At 37.6% G+C, this 26,438-nt stretch overlaps 1 protein-coding gene across 2 annotated transcripts in view; it reads right to left on the bottom strand.

Moving 5' to 3' along the window:
- Nucleotides 1-26,438, bottom strand: part of USP44 (ubiquitin specific peptidase 44) — a 42,648-nt gene that overhangs the window by 15,223 nt on the left and 987 nt on the right. Inside the window, exons 2-3 of one of the 2 annotated variants that reach the window (XM_027855878.1) lie at nt 10,427-10,599; nt 7,226-8,733 (exon numbers count right to left, since the gene is read on the bottom strand). In XM_027855878.1, coding sequence (XP_027711679.1) covers nt 7,226-8,659 — 1,434 coding nt within the window. In that variant the 5' untranslated portion in view covers nt 8,660-8,733; nt 10,427-10,599. The remainder of the gene's footprint in view (nt 1-7,225; nt 8,734-10,426; nt 10,600-26,438) is intronic. The other variant, XM_027855877.1, reaches the window with a different exon arrangement.

Genomic DNA, 26,438 nt, shown 5'->3' with positions numbered 1-26,438 from the left:
GGCAACTCCCACCTGGTTAAGAAAGCTCCAGGCTCATCCTCTCACTGTTTCTGGGAAAAGGTCACTCTAGGCGCTTAGAGAACAAACCTTCTCCACCAAGGCGTGAGGGTGATTGCAGGAGAAGTTCAAAGAAAAATCTGATGAGTTACTATAGCAATGACCTGGAGGGCCCTGGTCGAATGGAGTCAAGGCTGAGCAGCTTCTGCAGCTGACTTACATAGGCTGAGCAGGGCTAGCTCTCCAAGGATGTACTTTTACAAAGCTAGTTAAATTTATGAGAGCTTCCAAATGAAGAATGCTCCTTGTCCTTTTTTGGCAGCAAGGCTGAGCAGTGGATAGAGCTCTGGAGCCAGGAAGATCTGAGTTCATATCCTTCTCCCCTCACCCCCACCCCCACCCCACTTACTACACCCTGTGTCTGCCCAAGAAATTCACCTGTAAAATGGAGATAGTAATAGTGCTACCTCCCAGGGCTGTTGTGAGAATGTGCTTATTAACCCATAAAGTGCTATATAAGTTACATCATTATATTACATATATAAATAATATTAATATATTATATAAATAACAATTATAAATTAAATTCTATGAATAAATTACTGTTACAGATTAATATATATATAATATAAAGATATAGGAAGTTATTCATTCACACCTGGCCTCACAGAGATGAGTCCCAATAGCAATCAATGGGAATCTATAAGGGAGGAGATGAAATTCCTAAAGGAAATACATTTGATAAGATTTGACTCCCTCTTGGGAAATGATCCAACCATTTTGGAGAGCAATTTGGTACTATGTCCAAAGGACTATAAAAATGTGCATACTCTTTGACCCAGCAAAAGCTCTTCTAGGGCTGTATCCCAACAACATCATACAAATGGGAAAAAGATCCACATGTACAAAAATAATCACAGCTGCTCTTTTGGTGGGGACAAAGAATTAGAAATCAAAAGAATGCCCATCAACTGGGGAGTGGCTGAACAAGTTGTGGTATATGAATGTAATGGGATACTATTGTGCTATAAGAAATGATGAGCAGGCTGACTTCAGAAAAACCTGGAAAGACTTGTATGGTCTGATGCAGAGTGAAGTGAGCAGAGCCAGGAGAACGTTGTACAGTAACAGCCATGGGCAAGGATCTAAGACATCTCCAAAGGTCTCATGATGGAAAATGCTATCCACAAAGAAGAACAATGGAGTTTGAATGCAGATCGAAGCATACTATTTGCTATTTTTTTTCTTCTATTTTGTTTTGTTTCCTCTTTCTGATGTTTCCTCCTACTGGTTCTAATTCTTCCTTACAACATCACTAATGTGAAAATATGTTGAATAGGAATGTGTATGGATAGCCTATATCAGATTGTGAACATCTTGGGGAGGGAGGAGTGGGAGGGAGAGGGAGAAAAATTTTAAACTCAAAAGCTTATGGAAGCAATTACTAATAAATCAAAATAAATTAATAAAAAAATGAGGCAATAAAAAAAAAAAAGATTTGACTCCCTCCACTGTTCACCATACCCCATGCCCAGCTTGTCTCGGGGTCAATTAGATCCTTTGTTTTAGGTAGAGTTCCACCAAAATGATGTCAGATTTTAGCTTTTGCCCAATACTCAACCATGCAGGTATGAGCTGATCAACTGGTGAAATCTGAGTAAGAAGGTGGGACAGTTATGTCTTGGGAAAATACTGTCAGTGTGAACAGGCACTCTGGGAATAGAGGGGAAGAATCACAGAGCCTGTCACCTCGCAAGGTGAGCAATGAGGAAATTTTGGGTGTAGCTTCCAAAACATGGGGTTAAGAAAGCAATTGACGGCCAGTTCTTGGGGGTGCTAGTAAAAGTGTATAGAAAAATGCAGCTTGACTACACTAAGGGGGGGGCCTTTCAGTACCACCCATGCCCCTTCACTTCAGAGGGCTCTGCAAACCCTGAACAAGTAGCTCAGGTATCCCTCAACTAGAAGGCTTCCTTTCCTCTAGGATGACTAGACAACTTCTTTCCAGGGTTTAAAAGACCAAGAGGTAGCACTGTTGGGAGGCACTTTACTTTCTAATAGCATGGGGGGAGGTGAAACTGTTGACATGCAATTATGGTGGGTGTACACTTTCTTAGAAGAAAGGGGATCCCACTTTAGACGACTTGGTGGTAATCCTGTCTCACTGGAATGGAGGAAAGAGGGAACAGCCCCTCCCGAGGACTGGGGGAGGGGGGCGGTGGAAAAGATTTTGAGAAATTCCCTTGAGATGGCTCTTTAGGAGGGGAAGATTTTGGCAGGTGAGTGGGTAGCAGTTAAGAGAAAGAATTGGTATCAAACTAAATCCAAGGACAGGTTACATTCAAGAAGCTAATAGCTACTTTACTCCAGATGATCCTGATTCATGATCAAGAACTGCTGACTGTTCAGGAGATAGCCATGCTGTGGCCCTGATGCAGCCCCTCTCATTGGGAGAAATCTGTGACCGTACCAGAAGTAAAAGCATCTGTGCTGCGGCTGGGATGTTCCTGGGGCTGCTCCAGTTCATCTTCACCCCCTGTATTAGGAGACCATCACCCACCACAGGGACCTAATCCTTTCAAAGTTTATGAAGGAGAGGAGGAAAAGCTTGGATCTCTGGCTTTTTTTCCTCCACATTTTTTTCCTCTCATTATGGTGATTCTGAGGGGAGAGGGAAAAGTCTGTAATTTCCCCCACCCTTTTCTCTTTAATATTATCGCCTGTGCCAGGAGAACTGAGGGCCTGAAACACATGGTCCACATGCCTCCCATGTGCCAGCACCAGGTTAAAATATAATTGGAAATATTTAATAAAATAAAAATACAAAAACCATAGATATTATCACATTTTAATATTAACTCAGTATTGCAGCCTGGGGATCCCTTTGCACAAATTAGTGGGCCCTTTCCTATTTGGGTTTGACATAACTGGCCTAAAGCAGTGAAATCTGCCATGATTAGCCCAGGGTCACATCGCCAAGATGTATCAGAGGCAGAACTCAAACCTAAGTCTTTCAGACCCTGACACCCAAAACACTAGACCACAGCCATCTGGCCTGTCAGAGAACATCTTTATGGATGGAGAAACAATCACCCCAAAGTTCACTTATAAAATGGAATGAAATCTGATTGTAAAACTAGCCACAACAGAGGGCACAGGTAGCCAGTGAGAACAAGATGCCAGTTATTAGTGTTAAAGAACACTTCACTTACTATGGAACTAAAACTTTGGCACTATATATAATCAATCATTCATTATACTTCTACAAAAGGCAGGAAGTGATTACTAAATCACAGGTATACTATGCTCTAAAATTAATTACATATGGAATCTGTAAAAGAAATTTCGAATAAATATGCTAGAAAAGCATATAGTGACATAGTCACCATGAAGACTGAATGCTAATGAGCGAGACCTTGTGGGGGAAAAGGAGAGAACAAAAACAAAACTAAAGTCTTAATACAGCTTTGAAGCATTTAAAAAATAAGCTTTATGACTACATATGCATATATTGAATTGCTTGCCTTCTCAATAAAGTGGGTGGGGAGAGAGGAAAGGAGAGAATTTGGAATTCAAAGTTTTAAAAACAATGTTAAAAACTGTTTTTACATGTAACTGGGGGAAAATGCGAAATAAACAAACAAAAAAAAGAAAAATAAGCTTATTCGGTAATTATCAAAACAATCTGGTACTGGCTAAGAAATAGAGTGGTGGATCAGTGGAAAAGATTAGGTACAAATTACAGTATAATAAATGACCATCTAGTATGTGATAAACCCAAAGATCCACGCTTTTAGAACAAAAACTCATTTGACAAAACCTGTTGGGAAAAATGGAGAACAGTATGGCAGAAACTAGATATAGACCAATATCTCATAGTATACCAAGAAACAGTCAAAATGGGTACATGATTTACACACAAAGAGTGATAGGATAAGCAAGTTAAGAGAGCATAGAATAGTTTATGTCAGATTTATGGATAAAGGAAGAATTGAGGACCAAAGAGAGACAGCATTACAAATGTAAAACAGATAACTGTGGTGATTATATAAAATTTAAAAAGTTTTTGCAAAAACAAAACCAATGCAACCAAAATATAAGGAAAGCAGAAAACTGGGGGGAAAAAATTGCAACAAGTCTCACTGATAAAGGCCTCATTTCTAAAATATATAGAGAACTGAGTCAAATTTATAAAAATACAAGTCATTGGGGTAGCTAGGTGGCACAGTGGATAGAGCTCCAGCCTTGGAGTCAGAAGGACCTGAGTTCAAATCTGACCTCAGACACTTGACACTTATTAGCTGTGTGACCCTGGGCAAGTCACTTAACCCCAACTGCCTCACCAAAAAGCAAAACAAACAAACAAATACAACTCATTCCCTAATTGATAAATGGTCAAAGGATATGAACAGGCAGTTTTCAGACAAAGAAATCAAAGCAATCTATAGTCATATGAAAACATGTTCTAAATCACTATTGATCAGAGAAATGCAAAAGAAAACAACTTTGAGGTACCACTTCACACCTATCAGAGTGGCTAATATGACAAAAAAAGAAAATGTTAGATGTTGGAGGCATTTGGGAAAACTGGGATACTAATGCACTGCGGGTGGAGTTGTGAACTGATCCAACCATTCTGGAGAACAATTGGAAAATTATGCCCAAAGGGCTATAAAACTGTGCATCCCTTTTGATCCAGCAACACCACTGGTAGGTCTATATCTCAAAGACATTCAAAAAAGGGGAAAAGTACCTATTTGTACAAAAATATTTGAACTGCTATAGTTCTTTTTTGTGGTGACTAAGAATTGGAAATCAAAGGGACACCCACCAATTGGTGAATGGCTAAACAAATTGTGGTATTTGATTGTACTGGAATATTATTGTGCTAGACATAAGAAATGATAAGCAGGATGATTTCAGAAAAACCTGGAAAGATCTACATGAACTGATGCATAGTGAAGAACCAGGAACATTGTATACGGTAACAGCAATATTGTATAATGAAGAAATGTGAATGACTTAGCTGTTCTCAGCAATACAATGATCCAAAACAATCCCAAAGGACTAATGATGAAGCATACTATTGAAGCATATTATCCACCTCCAGACAAAGAACCAATATTGACTGAACACAGACTGAAGCATGCTATTTTTCACTTTCTTTCTTTTTTTAAAAACACATTTCACATTAGTCACATCGTGAAAGAAGAATCAGAACAAAAGGGGAAAACCGTAAGAAAGAAAAAAAAAGAGAAAGAAAATAGTATGCCTCTATCTGTATTCAGACTCTACAGTTCTCTGTTTGGATGTGGACAGCATTTTCCATCATGTGTCTTTTGGAGTTGTCTCAGATCATTGTACTGCTGAGAAGAGCTAAGTTAGTCATAGTTGATCATCGCACAATGTTGCTGTAACTGTGTACAATGTTCTCCTGGTTCTGCTTATTTCACTCAGCATCAGTTGGTCATGTAAGTCTTTCCAGGTTTTTCTGAAATCTGCCTGCTCATCATTTCTTATGGAACAATAGTATCCCATTACATTCGTATACCACGGCTTGTTCCTCCAAATGATGGGCATCCCCTCAATTTCCAATTCTTTGCCATCATGGAAAGAACTGCTATAAATATTTTTGTATATGTGGGTCCTTTTTCCTTTTTTATGATCGTTTTGGGATACAGACCTAGAAGTGGCATTGCTGAATCAAAGGGCATGCACATGATTGCTCTTTGGGCATAGTTCCAAACTGCTCTCCAGAATGGTTGATCAGTTCACAACTCCACCAACAATGCATTAGAATCCCAGTTTTCCCACATCTTCTCCAACATTTATCATTTTCCTTTTTTGTCATATTAGTCAATTGGATAAGTGTAAAGTAGTACCTCGGAGTTGTTTTAATTTGCATTTCTCTAATCAATAGTGATTTAGAGCATTTTTTCATAAGACTATAGATTTAATTTCTTCATCTGATTTCACTTTCATATTTTTCTTTTGAGTCTTTATGTACAAAATGTCGAATATGGAAATATTTTACATAATTGTACAAGTACAACATGTATTTGCTTACTATCTCAGAGAGGGGTAGGGGAAAGGAGAAGGAGGAATAGAATTTGGAACTCAAAACTTTAAATAAAAATGTTTTTTAAAATTGGAAAAAAAATAAGTTTATTTCAAGAAAATGGAGATCCTTCCTTATTTTTCCATCAAGTCCAAATGCTACTGGAGATTCATAGTTAACAACAAAGTCTGAATCTTTGCCCCTACCCCACCCCTCCTCTAAAAATACAGAATACATAGAGTAATACTTTTTGGGACTTAGCAAGAGAAAACAGATATGACAGAGAAACATTTTCAAGTCTACAGACTGACAGTTCTCCACATTCTCAAAGCAGTAGAGAAAGACAGAAAAAGGACCTCAAGGACCATCTAATCCAGCCCTGAAATTAGGAATTTAACTGATAAGAGAACTAAGGCAGTGGCCAAGATCACCAAACCTTCTTTTGCCTCAATATTTACTTTGGCTAGCTGAATTTTGTCAAGGTAATAAGCATTTATTAAGTGCTTACTATGTGCCAGGCATTGTGTTAAGTGCTAGAGATACAAAGAAAGGCAAAAATAGTCCCTGCTTCAAAAGGAGCTCACATTCTAATGGACTTAATTCCTGTGACCTCTTCAATTTTACAAACCCCCCCAACCACCCAAAATTCTACCTCATATTCATCTTCACAATAACCTCAAATTCCAAATATTTTCCATTTTTCTTTTTAAAACTGTTAATATCCTATTAGTCTTCCTTCAGAATGATCTTCTCTGATCCTAATTTTTGGTCCAGTCCCCACTCGTAGTTTTTTTGTTGTTGTTGTTATTGTTGTTTTTTTAAAAGTAACAGCTTAAGTACTATACGAGTCACTTGTTTTACCCTCATTTATGGTAAAACTCGCTATTATGAACTTTGGAAATATTCCAGTAAAGGGGGGAAAATCACCAAAAACATGAGTATCATGAATACTGAAGATGACATTTCTAATGATAGAAATAAATTTCATATTAATTTGAGCCAATTTCTCTCAACACATTTTAAGGCAGTCTTTTTGAACTAAAATCTTCTTTGTCTCTACAGAGTGAGGATTCAGAGTTCTCTATTTAGGATGGCATGTTTAATAATGCTTCCCAAAACCTTACCCAAACCGAAAACTTAAAACAACACAACAAAAACAACAACTCGTACCTGACTAAGAAGTTGTCCATGAAAGATGGTATTCACCACATTCAAAACCTGTTTGATTAGTTTCTTTTGAGAACTGGGGATGAGAGCTGGATACCTGGTACCCGTAGTCTCTAGTTCATGCTGTACTTTATCCAAAAGTTCACAGAGGAATTCCTGAGCGTCTTGTTGGGCATAACCACGGAATGCTGGTATTAGCCTCCATACTGAGTGTAACATGGCAAATGGGGACACCAATGCCCATTTTCCAGACCACATAACTTGGAAAAGAGTATGCAGTTCATGACAAAGAGAAATATATTTGGAACTTGGCTCCCTGGGCTGAATGAGTTCCATGCTTCTGCTTTTAGATGCCCCACCACTTAAACCTGAAGACAGACTTGGGCGTCTTGACCTAGGAGAGCCTTTATATTTTTCTTGATTTTCTTTTATGTGAAATAAAGAATCTGTGACTGGTGGGTGTTTACAAGAAGATCTAGTCTTCCCACTAGCAGCTGTAGCCAGCAATTCTTGAGTTTGGTTCAGATCCAATTTTAAAAAACATTGCCGAAAAATAAGTAAATGACTTAATACCTGCAAAACAGAATTCATATAGCAGGTATTACCCAAATTCCTCAATCCTGTTACCCCAGGAGTCACTGTTGGTCTTCGTTTGATAGGGGAATCACTCACTTTTTTAAATCTTATTTCATGTGAGGTAGACGCTTTTTTATCAGTCACTGGTAATGTCGGGCTCTGAGCAAGTTTCTTTATAGGCAGCATTTCCATAATGCCAGACCTGGCAAGGCCTTGCAAACGTGAACTTTTCCTTGGAGGCATTCTCTCCATTTCTGCCTTAAACTGACGCTTCAGTTCCTGTCGTCTTCTCCTTGCTTCCTCTCTCCTCGCTTCTGCTTCTTCCTGAAGTCTTTCTTCTTCTAATCTCCTTTTCCCAATGGGAGTTTGTTCAAACCAAGATCTAAATACTTTGCCCATTAGCATCCGCCTCCTGTGCCAAAGAGCAGTGAACATTTGATCTTCATTTCGAAGGAGAGCTTGGGCACCACCATGTGAAGGGTAAGAGTCATCACTGGTACCCATAGAGCGTAAAATCCTTCCACTCCGAGTGGTGCAGTCATAATTCTGACTTTTGATTGCACTCAGTGTACTCCGCAATAATTTCAAGTCACCGGTTGCATTATCATTAAGAACATAGTCATCACAAAGATAACAGAAAACATACAACTCATTCACCTCCAATGCTACTGGATGGTTACTGTCCTGAAAGTGCTTGAGTGCGTGTTCTTCAATGTATCTTCCACATGCCACATGAGAACAGCTAAGGCAAGCCCAAACCGAATCCGTGGTATTACAATCCACACAATGCCATTTTTGAGGATTGAGGATGGAATGATCTTGAGCCAGCCGAAGCCGCCCAACATGCTTGCATTTATCCATTGTTAATATTTATGTAGTCTAGCTGAGATATACATAATCCGAATGAGTTTTTGTCCATAACTTGGATCTGAAAACTAAACACAAAAGAATATCAGTTTCTAGTACAATTAAAACAAAAATTTTTTTTAGTACAACGGTAATTTTAGAAGTGCTACCGAACAATGCTTTTCTTTCCTATTTCTGATCTGCTTGTCAAAGTAATGGGTATAGCCTTTATTTCATTGATATCTCCCTATCTGTTCTTCCTTTCTGCCTCTCTCAACCATTAAAAAAAAAGCCCTTCATTTGGCTCTATTACTAATGACTAACACTTACATGGAAAGAAGTTTTACATACATTAACTCATTTGATCACCTTATTAACTTTCCCTTAAGGTATTCATCCACCTATACCCCTCTCCTCACTTTCTCAAACTTTTAGGGAAAGCCAGCCCTTAACTTTTCATCTTCAATTCTTTTCACTACTCAATCCTCTGAAATTTGGCTTCCCATCTCACTCAACTGAAATCGCTTTCTCCAAGGTTACCAATAGTCTCTTAACTGTCAAATCCATTGGTTTCTTCTCAGTCCTCATCCTTTCTTGACCTCTCTGTAGCACCTGATTGCATTCATCCTCTCTTGATTCCTCTTTGGGTTTTCATGACACTGCTCTCTACCAGTTCTCCATCTCTCTACTGGTTCTCCATCTCTCAACCCATTCCTCAGTCTCTTTGCTAGATTAACATCTAATTCCTGACACCTCCTGCCCCTCAGTAATTGGACCCCAAGGCTCTATACTGGTTCCTCTTCTCTACCCTCTCTTTTGATAATCTCACCGACTTCCATCAGTTCAACTGTCATCTCTCTTTCCAGTTCCACGTCACCAACTGCCTATTGAACATTTTCAACTGCAAGTCCCACAGGAATCTCAAACAGATCTCATTATCTACCCCACCACCACCACCACCACCACCACCACCACACACAATGTCCCTTCTTCCCAAATTCCCTAATTCTATTAAAAGCACCATGATCCTTCCTGCCACCTAGGTTTCCAACCTCAATTATCCTCAACTCTTCATTCTACCTCACATCCCAATTCCAGCCATTTGCCAAGTCTTATAAATTCTACAATCCCATCTCTTGCTATTATCCCCTCCTCTCTACTCACAGAAGCCACCAACCCTAATTCAGGCCTGTATCATCCCTCACCTGAACCAAAGGTCACTTTCCTTCTGAACTAAATATATCATATATCTACCTATTTAATAATGTACCATCTCCCCTAAACAGGTCCATGAGAACACTGTTGGTGGAGTCATGGTTTCGCCTAGCCCTTCTGTAAAACAGTTTGGAACTATGCCCAGAAAATTACCATATTGATTATACCTTTTGATCCAGGTAACATATCACTACTAGCCTATATCCCCAAGGAATTTTTTTTTAAAAGAGAAGGATCCATAAGTATAGAACTATTTATAGCAATTCTTTCCATGGTAGACAAAAATTGGAAACTAACGCTGTTCTACTGGAGAATGGCTAAACAAATTATAATATAAAAATGTGATGGAATATTACTCTGCCAAAAGAAATTGATTAAATGGATAATTTCACAAAGAAAACTAGGAAGACCTTTATGAACTGATGATAGGCAAAGAGAGAACTAAAACAATGCATACAATGGTAACAGCATTACAGAGGAAAAATATCTTTGAGAGAAAGACTCTGGAGTGCCAGTAAAGTGATAAATCACAAGTTCATAGGAATGAAAATGAAAAATGTCACTCACCTATTAACAAAGGTGATCAACTTGAAATGCAGAGACGTGCATTTTGTTGGACACGGTCAATGCAAAAATGTGTTTTGTTGGACTAATATATATTAAGATGTGTTTCAGAATTTATTTACTTAGAGATGAAGTTAGGAGAAGAAACAGGCTGACTTTAAAAAAAAATACTTGTTCTGTGAAAAACAAAAATAAAAAATTTCTTTAAAAAAGGAAATCCCTCTTCAAAAACAAACACCCCCCCCCCCCCCCATTATGTAAGCCTCTTGACAGCAGGGATTGAGTTAAGTGTTTTCACCTTTCTTTGTATCCCAATGACCGGCACACAGTTAACACAGTAACTTCTGGGTGATATGCTAGGTTTCTAATTGGAATCCTAGCTTCACATCTCTCCCCTCTCTACTCCACCCTCCTACAAAGGCTTTGTACATAGCCTCTGCTTAATGCCTCTACGTCACATTCCATATTTCACCAGTGTGCCTTTTACAAAGACTGCTGTCTACCATGCCTGAAATTCCATTCCTCCTAATCTTCACCTTCCTCCAAAGCCAATCTCACACACAGCCCCTCCTAGAGAGGGCCTAGGTTGATTCTCCAGTGATTAACAACCACTCTAATTGAAATAATTTTGTATTTACTTTGTACAGATTTTGTATAAAGTTACTGTCATATACATTGTTCCTTCCAACAGAAAGGTCCTTGAAAGCCAGGTCTTTTTGTGCTGCCTTATACAATGCTTGATGTATGGCAGATTAATGAATGCTCTCTCAATGATCCCTAAAAAGAAGCTCAACTTCACTTCCAACTTCTCTACATAGACACTTTTCTCATTTATCATGAAAAGCTCATCCAAACGGCTTTCCCAGACACTGTATAAATTCAATTAGCATTTGATTTTAACAAAAGTACACCCTCTAGTGGTCAGAGGCTAAGAATGCATATTTTTCCATTTTCTTTTCAAATATGGAAACTAATTACAGTAGAAATAGAGGACTCCAAATACTTTCCCACTAGTATTTGTGTATGCTCTAGTATTCACTTCTAAGTACTGTGGGGTCCTATTCATTTATAAATAGCTTCCTTGGTCTTTTTGGGGGGAAGGAATCTTAACATTCAGAACAACATTGTTCCTTAGCATTCATTCCCTTGGCTACCAATTTGCCTTCTGGGAAAAGGAAGGAAAAAGGGAAAGAAAACAGCTGTCAGTGTGTGTTTCAATGAACTTCAATGCCTATGAGTGTGTGCATGGATGCACAGATATGAACCTGTGTTACCAAAGGATTTGATAAAATATCTCATACTATTCTTGTGTAAAGGATGGAGAGAACCAGGGGAGAGAACTAGGACAGACAACAGGTGAAAGTTAGGTATATTCAGAATTGGCTACAAGGTAGATCCCAAAAGTATGCATTAGTGAAAGATGTAGTTCTGGAAGGAGGAGAACTACATTAAACTAATTTAGGTCTTGGGATCTGTACTTGGCTACACTCACTTTGATTTTAAGATTAAGGCACAAATGACATGCTTATAAAATCTGGAAATGATATATACGCTGGGAAAAATGGTAGAGTATGGATCTAAAAGGCTCTTTTTTTCTGGGGGGGGGGGGAGGCCAAGGGCGTTAGGTGACTTGGCCAGGGTCACACAGCTAGTAAGTGTCTGAGGCTGGATTGGAACACAGGTCCTTCCAACTCCAGGGCTGGTGTTCTATCCATTGCACCACCTAGCTGCCCCTGGATCCAAAAGGATCTTAACAGATTAGAACGCTGGGGTGAATGTGTACGATGAATTTAAAAGTCTTTGACTGGGCTGGAGTTCAGGAAGTCGTAATTTGTCTTAAAAAGATGTGGGAGTTTTAATGGAGCTCTAGGTCCCAAAATAAGGCAGTGATTGTTTTCACACACACCCCCCCCCAGTCCACATCAGAAATATTGTACTTAGTTCTGGGCACCACAGTTAGGTCCTAAACTTTAGGACAATATCATAAGCCACAGAGCATCCAGGAAGGCAACCAGGATGGTAAAGTGACTGAATCCATGTCACAGAAGAAATACATGAAGAAACTGGGAATATTTAGAATGAAGAGGAAAAAACTCAGGGACAACCATAATAGCTGTGTTCAATTATTTTAAGGCAGAAAACTGGAAGGAAATTATGTTTACAGCCAGTTTCTCTGATAAAAGCCACAAATATATAGGGAACTGAGCCAAATTTATAAAAATAAGATCTATTCCCCAATTGATAAATGATCAAAGGATATGAACAGGTAATTTGCAGAAGAAGAAATCAAAGCTATCTATAGTCAAATTTCAAAAATGCTCTAAATCATATTGATTAAAGAAATGCAAATTAAACCTGCTCTGGAGTACTATCTTATACCCAGCAGACCTGCTAACATGACAGAAAAGGAAAATGACAAATCTTAGAAAGGATATGGGAAAAAAGTTGGTGGAGCTGTGAACTGGTCCAACCATTTGGGAGAACAGTTTGGAATTATGCCCAAAGGGCTATAAAACTGTGCATACCCTTTGATCCAACAATGCCACTTCTAGATCAAAGATAGCAAAGAAAGGGAAAAGGACCTACCCCTACAAAAATATCTGCAGTAGCTCTTTTTGTGGTGGCAAAGAAATGGAAATTGAGGGGATGACCATCATTTGGGGAATGGCTAAACAAGCTGTGGTACGTGATTATGATGGAATGCTATTGTGCTATAAAAAACAACAAAGGGGATGGTTTCAGAGAAACCTAGGAAGACATGAATTGAAGCAGAGTGAAGTGAGCAGAATCAGGCACAGTAGCAGCCATACTGTAAAGGTGATCAAGTCTGAAAGACTTAGCTACATTGCTTAAAACAATGATCTGAGACAATTCTGAAAGATGATGAAAAATGCTACCCACCTCCAGAGAGAGAATTGATAAAGCTATGTGTACAAACTGAAATATAATTTTTTCACTTTTCCTTGCTTTTTTTCTGCAACATGACCAATATGGACATATGTTCTGTATAATTTCACACGTACAATTTCTATTGTATTGCTTGCCTTCTCAATGGATGGAGAGAATTTGGAACTCAAAATTTTTTAAATGAATGTTAAAAAATAAACAATAAAATTTTGAAAATTAAATAAAATTTAAAAATCAAGTATTTTAAGAGCTCCTGTTCTCTTTGGCTTCAGAGGGCAGAACCAGAAGCAAAGGAAAGAAGTTACAAAGAACCAATCAACTATAGGCTTGATGTCAAGGAAAACAGTTCCTAACAACTGGAGCTGCCCCAAAAGTCACATAGTGGCCCCCTGCCTCCCCTCCCCCCACGTTTTTTGTCATGCCAGCCAATCTGATAAATGTGAAATGGTACCTCAGAGTTGTTTAAATTTGCATTTCTCTAATCAAACATCATTTAGAGCATTTCTTCATATGACTATATAGTTTTGATTTCTTCATCTGAAAACTGCCTGTTCATATCCTTTGACCATTTATCAATTGGGGAATTGGGCCTTATTTCAAATTATTTCTTCCCCTATTCCTTGATACTACAGCCAAACTCTACCACGGAACACACATACTGAGCTGGCTCTTCTATGTCTCTATCTTCCTCCTTCCTGTCCTTTACCTATTGAACTCCTACATACATTTTTAAAAGCTCATCTCAATTGCCAGTTCTCTCAATAAACTTTCATAACTATAATACATCTGTAAGGCATTTGTGCATAAGTGGACGTGTCATAATCCCTTCAAACTTGTTAGCTGTGAGGGCAGTGAGCTAAATTTTGTAATCCCACCAACATTTAAGAACACTGCAGGTACCAAATTGTTAGCTAAATTCAACTAAAGTATATAATACACATTAGCTGTAACTATGCAATTTGATTATCCTTAACTAAACTTTGTTTGCTTTAATAAGATCTTTATTGTCCCTATAAAAAGTTGTTAAAGTTTTAAATTACGTGGCCCTTAACGTCATTGGCTTAGGTTTCCAAGCTGTTCCTGAATCAACACCTAAAGTATAGTAGGAGGAGGGCTGGATCAAGACTCAGAGGGCCTGGGTTCAAATCCCAGCATTGCCACTTATTATGTGCGCAACCTTGGCTCTTTGGCCTTCAATTTCCTTACCTGTAAAATGAAGAATTCGGACTAGATAGCCTCAGAGGTAGAGGTCCCTTTCTGCTCAAGCTTTGATCTCACGAATCAAAAATTAACAAGTATCTTCTGTACCGAGCTTTAAATCTTATATGTGGAATTAAAGCTGGGCTGGTTTCAGAATCTCAACTGTTAATTCTGGAACAGGAGAATAATTTAAGATCTCTTATGGAGACAATCTTTTTTAAACCCCTTCTCTATTAGAGATGGGAGAGGAGGGGCCTCACCTGAAATACTGATGACTATCTTACTTTTCAGGGGAAGATCCAAGACGCTCACCAATGATACGGCTTATCAAGTCTACAAGTCAAAGAACAATCCTAGCTGTAATCTGGTAAAACAAGAGTCTAAATGACTCCAGTTGCTGCAAGGCTGACAACTATCTTCAGATTCTTATCTCTGGAAAGCACGTGTGTTCCACTCATCAGCTAGTCCAATGATTCCTCTCCCCTTTCCCCCTTTGAATAAATAACGTCCAAGGACTTACTTGGTAACACAGATATTTGTATGGCTGTTTGGCACAGTCCTGAGCAGGATGGAACAGAATCGGTTGTTTTTGTTCAGTCACTGAGTCGTATCCGACTCTTGGTGACCCCATGGACCATGGCATGCCAACATTGTCCACTGGTTTTCTTGGCAAAGATAACTGGAGTGGTTTGCCAGTTCCTTCTCCAGTGGATTAAGGCAAGCAGGGTTAAGTGACTTGCCCAGCATCACACAGCTAGGAAGTGTATGAGACCACATTTGAACTCAGGTCTTCCTGACTCCAGATCCAGTGCTCTATCCACTAAGCCATCTAGCTGAATTTGGTACAGAATGGGTTACCATTTTATTAATGCAGGAAGGTGATTTATTGACCTCACCTTTTGAGTTTCTCAGTCTTTCTCATGAATTAAGGGGCCAACTTCAAAGAAGGGTTTATAGGCTGCATTATCAAAAGTCAGGTAGAGTATGAGAACTCTGACTCAGATCCACCCAGTCCAGTAGTATTTACCAGTAGCAGCCTCAATCCAAGTGCTGTGTCAGAGTTCTAGAAAGATGGATAAACCAAGTTCCCCTATACCAAATCAAAACAGTGACAAATGCATGCTGCATCCCATTCTATCCCCACCTCCTACCTCCAAGAGGAGGGGCAAGAAGAGAAACTCTCACAGGAAAAACTAAACAGAAAAAATGAAGGAAAAAATTTCTCTCCCAAAGGCCCCAATACAACGAATCAAGATTATACGACTCAATGGATACAAGGATAAATCTCTGGAAGAATGGTATTACAACAACAAGATGATGAAACAGACATACTTTCAACCCTAAAAGTGATTTAGAATCAAATAAAGATAAAAAAGATCTGATATCTATGAGACTGAAAATAATATCACTGAAGGAAGAAATCAAAATGATGAGCATGAGAAATGGCAATGCAGAAAACAGGGAAAAAATCTCAATGAAATAGGCTCTGAAGCTCAGAGTGACTCAGGCAGGATGGAAGAGACAAAGTACACAACCAAAGAAGCAATTAAACACCATAGCCTAGTGTCTGATAAACCTAAAGACTGCCCAGGTCCAAGGAGAATGACCATTTAACAAAACTTCTATGAAAACTGGACATCGTCTGGCAGAAGTCAGATTCAGACCAACACCTCACATCACATACCAGGATAAGCTCCAAATGGATACATGACCTAGCTATAAAAGGTAAAGTAGAGGGTAAAGAAGGACATGTCCTTCAGATGTACAGATGAGGGAAAGAGTTCACACCTAGACAAGTGATAGAAACAAAATGGACAATTTTAATTAGAAATGAAATTTAAAAAAAATTTTGCACAAAGAAATCTTATGTAGTAAAAAAAAAAAGGGAAATGGGTAATCTTTGCAATTCTGATAAAGTAACTTTCTTTAAAAGCAAACTTACTTTCATCTCCAAGATTAAGACTAAGTCACTCTCCAATAGAAAATGGTCAAAGAATATGAACAAGCAATTTTCAAAGAAAGAAATCCAAGTTATCAATAATCTTTTGTGAAAAAAAATTCTCTAACTCACTATTAGAGAACTACAAATTAAAGCAACTTTAAGGTTCTACTCATTAGACTAGCAAACGAGGCAAAAAGTTAAATGACAAATTGGGGAGGTGCTATGGCAGAACAGGCACATCAACTCACTGCTGGTGGTGCTGTGAATTGGTCCAGTCATTCTATAAAGCAATCTAGAACTATACCCACAAAGTTAACCAAACTGGGCATACCCTTTGACCCAACTACACCACTAGTAAGCTCAGACTCCAAAGAAATCAAAGAGACAAAGGATCTATATGTACAGAAAATATTTAGAGCAACTTTTTTCATGGTAGCCAAAAACTGGAAACAAAGGGATCTACCTCCTATTGAGGAGCAGGTAAACAAACTGTGGTATATGAATATAATGGAATATGACACAACAGGGCCATGAGAAATGATGAAACAGGCAATTCCAGAGGAAACCGGACTTTTATGAACTGATGCAAAGTAACAAGAACATTTGTACAGTGATAACATTATAGAGAAAAACAACTTTCAAAGACTTTAGAATTCTAAACAATGATTAAAAAAAAAAAACCACTGATACAAAAAGAAGAAAAAACATGCCACTTACCACTTGACAGTGATATTTCAAATGCCCAAAGAAACATACACATTTTTGGACATTGCTAATGTGAGAATCTGTTTTGGTAAACTAACTTACTCAATGGAGGGTAGGGGGGAGAAGAATGGTTATTGGGAAGGACAAATTTTTAAAAAACTTACTTAAGAATAATTTTTAAAATTAAAATAAAGAAGAAAAAAAAGAGGAAAAGTAACCATCTGTACAAAAACTTTTACAGCAGCTTTTTTCAAAATGGCAAAAACTCAGTAACTAAGGGAATGCCTATCTACTGAGGAACAACCAAATAAATTATGGCAAATGAATTTACTGCACCATAAAACATAAAGAAATAGCCAGTTTCATAGAAAAATGAACAGTTAAGTATGAACTCATGCAAAATGAAGCGAGTAGAACGAGAAGAACAATTTATACAATGACATTATTTTAAAATACATCAACTTTGAAAGAGCTCTGCACTCTGATCGATGTACCGACAAACCCTAACTCCAGAAGATGTGGCAAATTATGCAGTTTGGTGATGTATTCAAAAATGCAGAATTGAGACATATATTTTTTGGACATGGTAAATCAGGAAACTTACCTTGCTTGACTGTGCTATATTTGTTTTGACGGCTTTAATTTTCTTTCTTTTTGGGGGGGGGAGGTGTTTCAATAGGTGGAATTGGGACAGAAAAAGAATAAATGTTTGCTATTTTAAAAAATTATGTTTTTAAAAAGGAAAAGAAAAAATTGGAAAATGTATATTTCTGAAAACCTTTAACAAAGAATAAAAGTAATAAATTAAGTATAAAATGTAAAAGACTGACAAAAATTTATATGATTAATCTAATTTAAAAAGAGAAAAAACTTTAGAAAAACTAAAAAATGAAAACAATTCACTGCAACTGGAAACAAAATTATCAGAAACTATGTACCAAATTATACTGCAAAATGAGCATCTACAACAAACAGAAAATGACAAGATTAACAAATGAGGAATAAGTTATCTATCACAACTACAGAAGGTAACTGATCAAGCAGAAAAATTCTAGATTCACATATTTACAAAATAATTCTAACAAGTCATTTAAAGAACAATCTCTATATTATATAAACTATTTTCCAAAAAAAAAAAGCAGAAAAAAGTTGGTAGCATTATCCCAAATTCTGAGAGATGAATATGCTCCAGGGAGAGATAAAGCAGAGAAAGTACAAGACCAGTATCACTGAATCATCAAAGAAAAAATACTGAATAAAATATCAGTAAGAATGTAACACTAACATCAAAAAAATATTCATCATGAACAAGATAGATTTAAACCTGGAATTTTAACTTTAGGAAAATAATTAACATCACAGTAAGTTTAAAAAAAAACCCACCATATGATCAACAGATGCAGAAAAAAACACAAACTAAAAAAACAACAACAACAAAAAAAATTTTAAAACAGATGAATTAAAAAACCTTTTTTTAATATGATCAAATGCATTACCCAACCGAGTTAGCATTATTTGCAGCAAACAGTGAAAGGTCTCCCAGTTGGGCACAAAAATAAAGCCAACTGTCCCCATTATGCTTACATAGCACAAAATATGCTACTGTTGATAATGACAAGAAAAACAAAGCGCTGAGAATTAACTCAATAAAAATTATCTCTGCAGGAGGACAGTCTGTTTTTTTTTTAGAAAACACCTGAGAATCAACCAATAAACTAATAAAGAGAATTATTTCAGCAAAGCAGCAGCTTCCACCTTTCCCACTCCTGTTCAAGGTACCACCATCCTTTCTGGTTATGCAGGTTCACAACCCCAACCATAGCCACTCTCCCTCACTCCCCACACCAATCAGGGGCCGAGCCTTGTTCATTCTACATTCCCCACTTCTCTCATCTACCCTTCTTGTCTTCCCTCCCAGCACCACCAACCTAGCTCAGGTCAGCATCAACTCTCCTTCATTTGGTGACAGGCTCCTCAGGTAGCTGTCCTTACCTTCAGTCTCTCCCTCTCTCCAACACATTGTCCACAAAGATGACCAATTCCAAAAACACCAGTCCAGTCACTTTATTCCCCTGCTCAAGAAGTGAGTCAAAGGGTATGCCCAGTTTGGTTAACTTCATGGGTATAGTTCTAGATTGCTTTATAGAACGACTGGGCCAATTCCCCTGAAGCACTGGCTTCTTATTGCCTCCTAAGGATAAAATACAAAATCCTCTGATTGGCATTTGCCATCCTTCACAACCAGGTTCCAGCCTAGTCTTACAGGCTTACTGCCTACGATTCCTCCTCAGCACCTCCACATTGCAGGAACATCCCAGGGATGCAAGTCCTCACCACCTCTGTCTCTTAGAGTACACCCTCTCCTAAGTAGCTCAATTCTGTCACCTCCCTCCACTGAAGTTTACATAATGCACCCCTCCCCCTCAGTCCTGAAATTACTTTGTATTAATTTTGTATTCTTTTTGTATTTACTTATCCATGTATTTGTTGTCATTCCCCCACCCCCTCCAGGGAAACTTTTAGAGGACAGAAACTGGTTTTTTGTCTTTGTATCCCCAGCAGCCAGTAGAATTCCCTGGCCCAGAATAGGAGCTTAATAAATATTAGTTGAATTGAAACCCACCAAAATACTAAGATTTTTGTATTTCACTAACAAAAGGGAGAGATGGAAAATCCATTAAACATAATATGTGTTAAACAGCTGGGAATTAAACTACCAAGACACACACACAACTTCTATAAATATTATTATAAAACTATTTTCACAGAAATCAACTAGAACCTCTAAAAAAGTTGCAAGGCAATGAATATCCACAGAGAATCCACATCAATACCATAAAAACAGTATTAAGCAAATTAATTTACAGACTTAACACTTTACCAAACCACTAAGGTCATACTTTAGATAATTAAAATAATAACAAAATTCATATGGAATAATAAATGGTCAAAAAGAATGGGGGGGGAGTGGGAATAAAAGGAGGTTGGGTGTTACTGTAAGCCAAATCACATTATAAAACAGTAATTATCAAAAACTATCTGATATTGGATTAAAAACACAGAAAAGTTAGCTAGTGGAACAGGTTATTACAGGTGCATTATTCCATAAATCAAAAGACAAAAAGCACTAGGGAAAAGAACTCCTTATTCATTGAAAACTGCTGGGAAAAGTAGATAAGCATTTGAGATAAAAGAGATTTAAAGCAGAACTTTACACTGTACATTACAGTAAATTTCAAATGGACAAATGATCTCAATATAAAAGTAACACTTTTCAAAAGTTAAAGAACTGTGGAGAAGAGATGAATTTATAACTGCCTATAACAGGAATTATGAAACTACTTACTAACAACTATTTTGATATGTAAAAGTAAAAAGCTTTCGAATAAATAAGTACTACTAGAACAACAAAAAAAAAATTGGGGCTGGAAAATATATGTGCAGGAACTATCTGATAAAAAAAAAAAATTCAAAATCTACAGGGAAACTGACAAATAGCCTAAGAGCATTCCTAAATCCAGTAGTACAAGGATATAGTAAGAAACTGTTCTTATAATACCACCACCAGAAAAAAGAGTTGTTCATAATCAGAAAAGACTTGTTTGTAAGAAAATATTGATAGCACTATTCATAGTAGCAAAACTTCAGAAAATCTGTATGCTCAAACATTGAGTGAACAAATTAAATTTTAATATATGAATGTCATGGAGTGTGACAGATCATAAGAATGACAAACACATATAAAATGATGCAGTGCCTAAATTAGAACCAAAAAATGCACAATTACTAGCTATGTAAGTAAAAGTAATTTCAAACTGTAAAAAAAATTAACAACACTAAATCTAATTTATAAAACACACTGTTCCTTAACAACAAACTACTAGGTAAGAAATAAGTTGTAATCACTCAATATTATTAATGGCTTTCTGGGAGGTTGGGGGTTTTTTAATGTTTTTTTTTTTGGAGAGGGGAGCTCAACCATATATTGCGGGTTTGTATGTGCTAAAATAAAATTTATTCAATTTATTTAAATGCTTTGGGAGAAAACGAACAGAAGAGATCCCAGCTTCCCTTAGAAGCCTTCTTCTTTGGTCAATTAACTACCAAACTTGTCAAATCCTTTTCTATTTATTTACATTTCCTATTAACATTTCCTATGTCAAGATTTGGTAAATAAATAATTGTTATAAGAACATACAGATATATAAAATATGTTACCTCATAATTGTTCATGTTAAAAACTCATCAGCTACTTTTCTGCCAACTTGCAAAGCCTCCTAAGAATTTACTCACCTGCATTCTCACCCCCCCAATCTGGAACAGATTCCCCACCTCATATTATATTTCCTATCTCTGCCTACAGATATCTTGATTAATATTAAGGAACTTAGCCTTCAGTAGACAATTTAGGGTATAGTTTAGTCCTTGGGAGAATTGTTCCATCCACCACAGATAAAACACAATATTCTAGACTATTTCCATTTCCTCTCTTCCCCCTCCTGCAATAATACCACAACTTTTTCCAGCAAAAGTCTCTTTAGGGAATAAACAGCAACTGCAACCTCTACAATGACTGAATACTTCATAAAGGTTAATATAACAGTCCTAAGCACTGGAAAGTTATCAGTAGGGTCAGAGATCTACATCGTGCCCACAATGATGAAACCACACAGCTCTTTCAAAGCAAAACATAGCCACCACCTGCAGAGAATATTTGAAAAACAACTAACCTGAGGCGCTTCACCGTAAGTTTTGCTATGATCTTTTATAGGGGTGTTCTTAACATGCATGAAGGAACACACAAAAAAACTAGATATTTTTCTGAACTGCTTTTTGACAGGTAGAATATGGGACAGCAAAAACTTAAGTCTCTGCCACAGTTACAAATTCTCATATAATTAGCACAGCAGGATAACTGACCTGAGAATTTAGTGTTAACCTAAACCATTTTAAAATTAGGCTTATTTGCTGAGAATAATTTTTTCAACCACATAATAAAGGCCAAATGAATCAATAAGTCTTGTCACTATTCAAAAACAGCTGCCCTTTAGTTAAGGAATTAAATTATTACTGACAGGTAAAGAAATTTTTCTCTAAAGGAAAAGTTCTGCATGACTCTGATTTTACAAGAAATTTAACTTTACATGACAGGTCTAAAATATATTCCAGGAACTATCTATCCTTTGAACATCTAATTCTTGTAAAACTATAGCTCCTTAAACACAAAGAATATTTCACTTTGAGCAAGTGAGGAAGAGATAAAATTAACACCACTGCATATGACCAGAACAAATTGCTTTTAAATTTAAAAAAAAAAAAAAAAGACATCACAGGAAACATCCTAACTTCATTAAAGTCTAGTTTCCTTTTGGAGACTTCTAAAGCAAATAAATACTAAAAGTGGGTATATTTGAAATCTTTTAATCTGGCTATTTCTCTGATTACTCAGGGCAGACAAAGTATCAAAATCAGTTTTTCCAAATAAGCAATTGTTTAGGAACATCCCAAACAGATTCTTTAGATGTTTAACTGGAGCCATTATCAGGTATTTTGCATAAGAAGAGATAGGATTTCTCCATTAAAGACCTAAACAATTTTCTCCACTCCAAACAAACAAAAAATCCCACCCTCAGGGATTTACAATCAGAACTGGGAGATTAGGATGGTTTTCTCTTTACCCTCAAGCACCACCAATTAAAAAAAAACTGTCCTTTATTTCCTATTTCATTAACAATACTGCAATACTTTTCCTGTTAGGTGTGATGCTTTCCCATTCAATGTTTCGGTGCCTCTTTCCAGCATGGCCCGACCTCAGAGTAGCTGGAAGAGCACTGTCAGAAAACTTGGGAATCTGCTACTTCTTGTCTAACTTATGGGCAAAACAAAACCTCTCCAAGCTTCATTTTTCTCATCTGTATAAAAAACAAACAAACAAACAAACAAACAGGGATGATATTTACACTCCAGAGTTGAGAGCAAACTATGAAAACTGCAAAACCTTATAAAAATGTGAACTATTTTGATAATTCCCTGTTCTTTCTGTTCCCTTCCTGAATTAACCTGAAATCCTCCTCATCTGAGACACCATTTCCCAGGCCTCAACCACTCTGCTTTTCCCTACTTTCCCTTTCTCAGTCTCCACAGTGCTTAACACAAAGCCTCCAACACACTAAGAGCTAAATAAATACTTGTTGACTGACTGCTCTGGATCACTCCTTCCCAATTAGAAGGCATGTTGCCTGGTGATCAATATAAAATGTGTTTATACTTCAAAGCATTAAGTTATGACTATACATTTCTGAAAAACAAGGATAATCTTAAATTTGATATATCACTGCCCCCCACCCCAACACCATGTACATAAATAGGCAAACTAAACATTCATTATTGATGATTAATTTCCTCAGTTAACAAGCTTTCACAAAAGACTTTACCCAAGAATCAATTCCTGTTTACCAACATTCACATCAGCTGCCAATACCAACCTTGGATAGCCTTTCTAACACCCACTCTTCAAATACCAGGTCAAAGATTTTTACAAATCCTACTCAGAATAAGGGATTTTTAACCTATGGTCCAGCAAATACATTTTTTTTTTTTTTGCTTTTTTTTTTTTGGTGAGGCAATTAGGGTTAAGTGACTTGCCCAGGGTCACACAGCTACTAAGTGTCAAGTGTTTGGTCTGAGGCTGCATTTGAACTCAGGTCCTCCTGACTTCAGGGCCGGTGCTCTATCCACTGCACCACCTAGCTGCCCCCCTCCCTTTTTTTTTTTTTTTACAGCAAATAGATTTCAACGTGTCCAGGAACTTGGATGGGAAAAAGATGATATCTTTATCTCACTAATCCCTAGCTGAAATTTACATTTCTTTTCATTATTTAAAAACATTACTGCACCTGAGAAGAGGTCCCATGGGCTTCATGAATGCCAAAGAAGTCCTTGCCAAAAAAAAATTTTAGGAAACCCTACTAGTTTTAGGGACTCAATATCTTGTCTTTTAATATTAACAAGAATGTAAACACCATCTTAGGTGGGCAGCAAAACGGATAGATTGTTTGGTTGGCATTAACAAGACCTGAGTTTAAATTATACAGTGACTCAGGGCAAGTCACTCAAACCACTTTCAGACCAGGCTTCCTTATCGGTAAAAGGGAGACAATAACTGCACCTACTTCACCAAGTTGCTGTGAAGGTAAAATGATAATATATACAAAGCATTCTGTAAACCTTAAAGGCTTTATTAGTGTCATCCTTCTAGGAATACCAAGGCAAATAGCACCTGTTGGGGTGAAAAGGAATCAAGAGGTAAAATTCCATTACAATCACTACCACTGCAAGATGGGATGCTACATAACAAAGCTTACAGCTATGTCCAAGAAAATGGAGGGATAACAAGTCCTCTGTTTCTGAGATTTGTAACTTGTCCCTGGACTGAGCATGACAAGTCACATTTAAATCCAGAAACATCTTAAATCACAATTGCCCTCCTAGATCTGTTCAAAGAGATCTCCCAACTAAAATACAAATACTATACATGCCTTTTCCAGTACCTATTCCAAAGTCACTGCCATGGTTATTATGATGATCAATTTACTAGAAAACTGGTAGTTGAGAAGCTTCAGAATACTTTTGTTCTGCCATCTAAAAACCCATTAATCCAGAACACTCTCCTTATCTCTCACTTCAGAAGTTACCTCAGCAGAAAATTCATCTTAATTTCCAAATCAACCACAAAAACAATTATCTGGGGTTTTGGTTTTGTGGATTTCAAACAAAAGATTTTGGATTGGGTATACAAATTAGAAAGTTAGAAAATTCTGAATTATGGCCAATTAAGAGGTGATATGAATTAGCAGAAGGTTAAGGGGAAGAAAAAAGTTCCTATCACTTTTATTTTAACAATATGTTTCAGCATGACTTCAAGATATAATAATTTTTACATCTGTCTTTCTCAACAGGATGCTAATGTTACTTCCCACAACAAAAAGAAAATAAAGGGGCAGCCTGAAGAGGACTTAAATACACAACACTGAATGTGTCTGGAATATTCAAATCAGATCAGATGATGAGCTATCATTTTAAAGACTCCTTCCTCTCCAAAGTTTATCCCCCAAATTGTCTAAGATGTATAAATAAAATTACAAAATCTTTGACACTAGCAGTTTTGACAAATTTCACCAAAATACTGTGGAAAAAAGGATCCTGACAATCTACATCCTGGAAAAATTCCTGGAACCTTTTATTAGTCTAGGGTTTTCTCAAGTCAACGAGCATTTCTGAAGTACCTACTATGTGCTTGTCATTAATGATACCACTCTAGTTTGCAGAGGAAGAATCATCCATCAACTCCAATTTGAAGCAGTTAAAAAAACTACATTTACTAGGCTGAAAGAAGCTGACGTGGGGTGAACAGAGTAGGGATGTAAAAAGGGCATGGGGGAGGAGAGAGGTCACTACATTTACTAAATATCTTCCACTCCACTACACCCCCGAAGATGCTAAATTAAAAACTGAGAACACAAAAGAATTTTCAGTCTGGCACAAAATGAGGAGCTCAACCTTAACCATCTCAACAAAACACCGCCTGAATACAGCTTGAAACAAGTTTGCCTGAAGTTGGCATCCAAATATGCTACTATACCCCAGCCTTCTCTTTACAAGAGTGTCTCAAACTTAGCTTGCATCTCTCTCTCCCCCCTCTTCTGTCTCTATCTAGCTGCCTCTCTCTCCCTGTTTCCCTCTCTCCATCCTCTCCTCCTCTCTACCCTCTCTAGCTTTCTCTCTCTCCCTCTTCTCTCTCCTCTCCATCTTCTCCTCCTGTCTCTCTCCTTCTCTCCATCCTCTCCAGCTTTCTCTCCCTCCCTCTTCTCTCTCCTTCTCTCTAGCTTTCTCTCCCTCCCTCTTCTCTCCATCCCCTCCAGTTTTCTCTCCCTCCCTTTCCTCTCCACCCCCTCCAGCTTTCTCTCCCTCCCTCTTCTCTCCATCCTTTCCAGCTTTCCCTCCCTCTCTCCTCTCCATCCTCTTTAGCTTTCTCTCTCCCTCTTCTCTCTCCTCTCCATCCTCTATTCCTGCCTCTCTCCCCCCCTCCATCTTCTCCTCCTGTTTCTCTCTTTTCTCTCCCTCCTCTGCCTCTTTCTCTCCATTCTCTCTTCCTGCCTCTCTCCCACCCTCTTCTTTCCGTCCCCTCCAGCTTTCTCTCTTTCTTCTCTCTCCTTCTCTCCATCCCCTCCAGCTTTCTCTCCCTCCCTCTTCTCTCCATCC

This window comes from Vombatus ursinus, unplaced genomic scaffold (genome assembly GCF_900497805.2).
Source record: "Vombatus ursinus unplaced genomic scaffold, bare-nosed wombat genome assembly UNPS02011334.1, whole genome shotgun sequence".
In the NCBI taxonomy this organism is placed as follows: domain Eukaryota; kingdom Metazoa; phylum Chordata; class Mammalia; order Diprotodontia; family Vombatidae; genus Vombatus; species Vombatus ursinus.
Note: the sequence above shows the minus strand (reverse complement) of the source record. Positions and strands in the feature narration are given on the sequence as shown.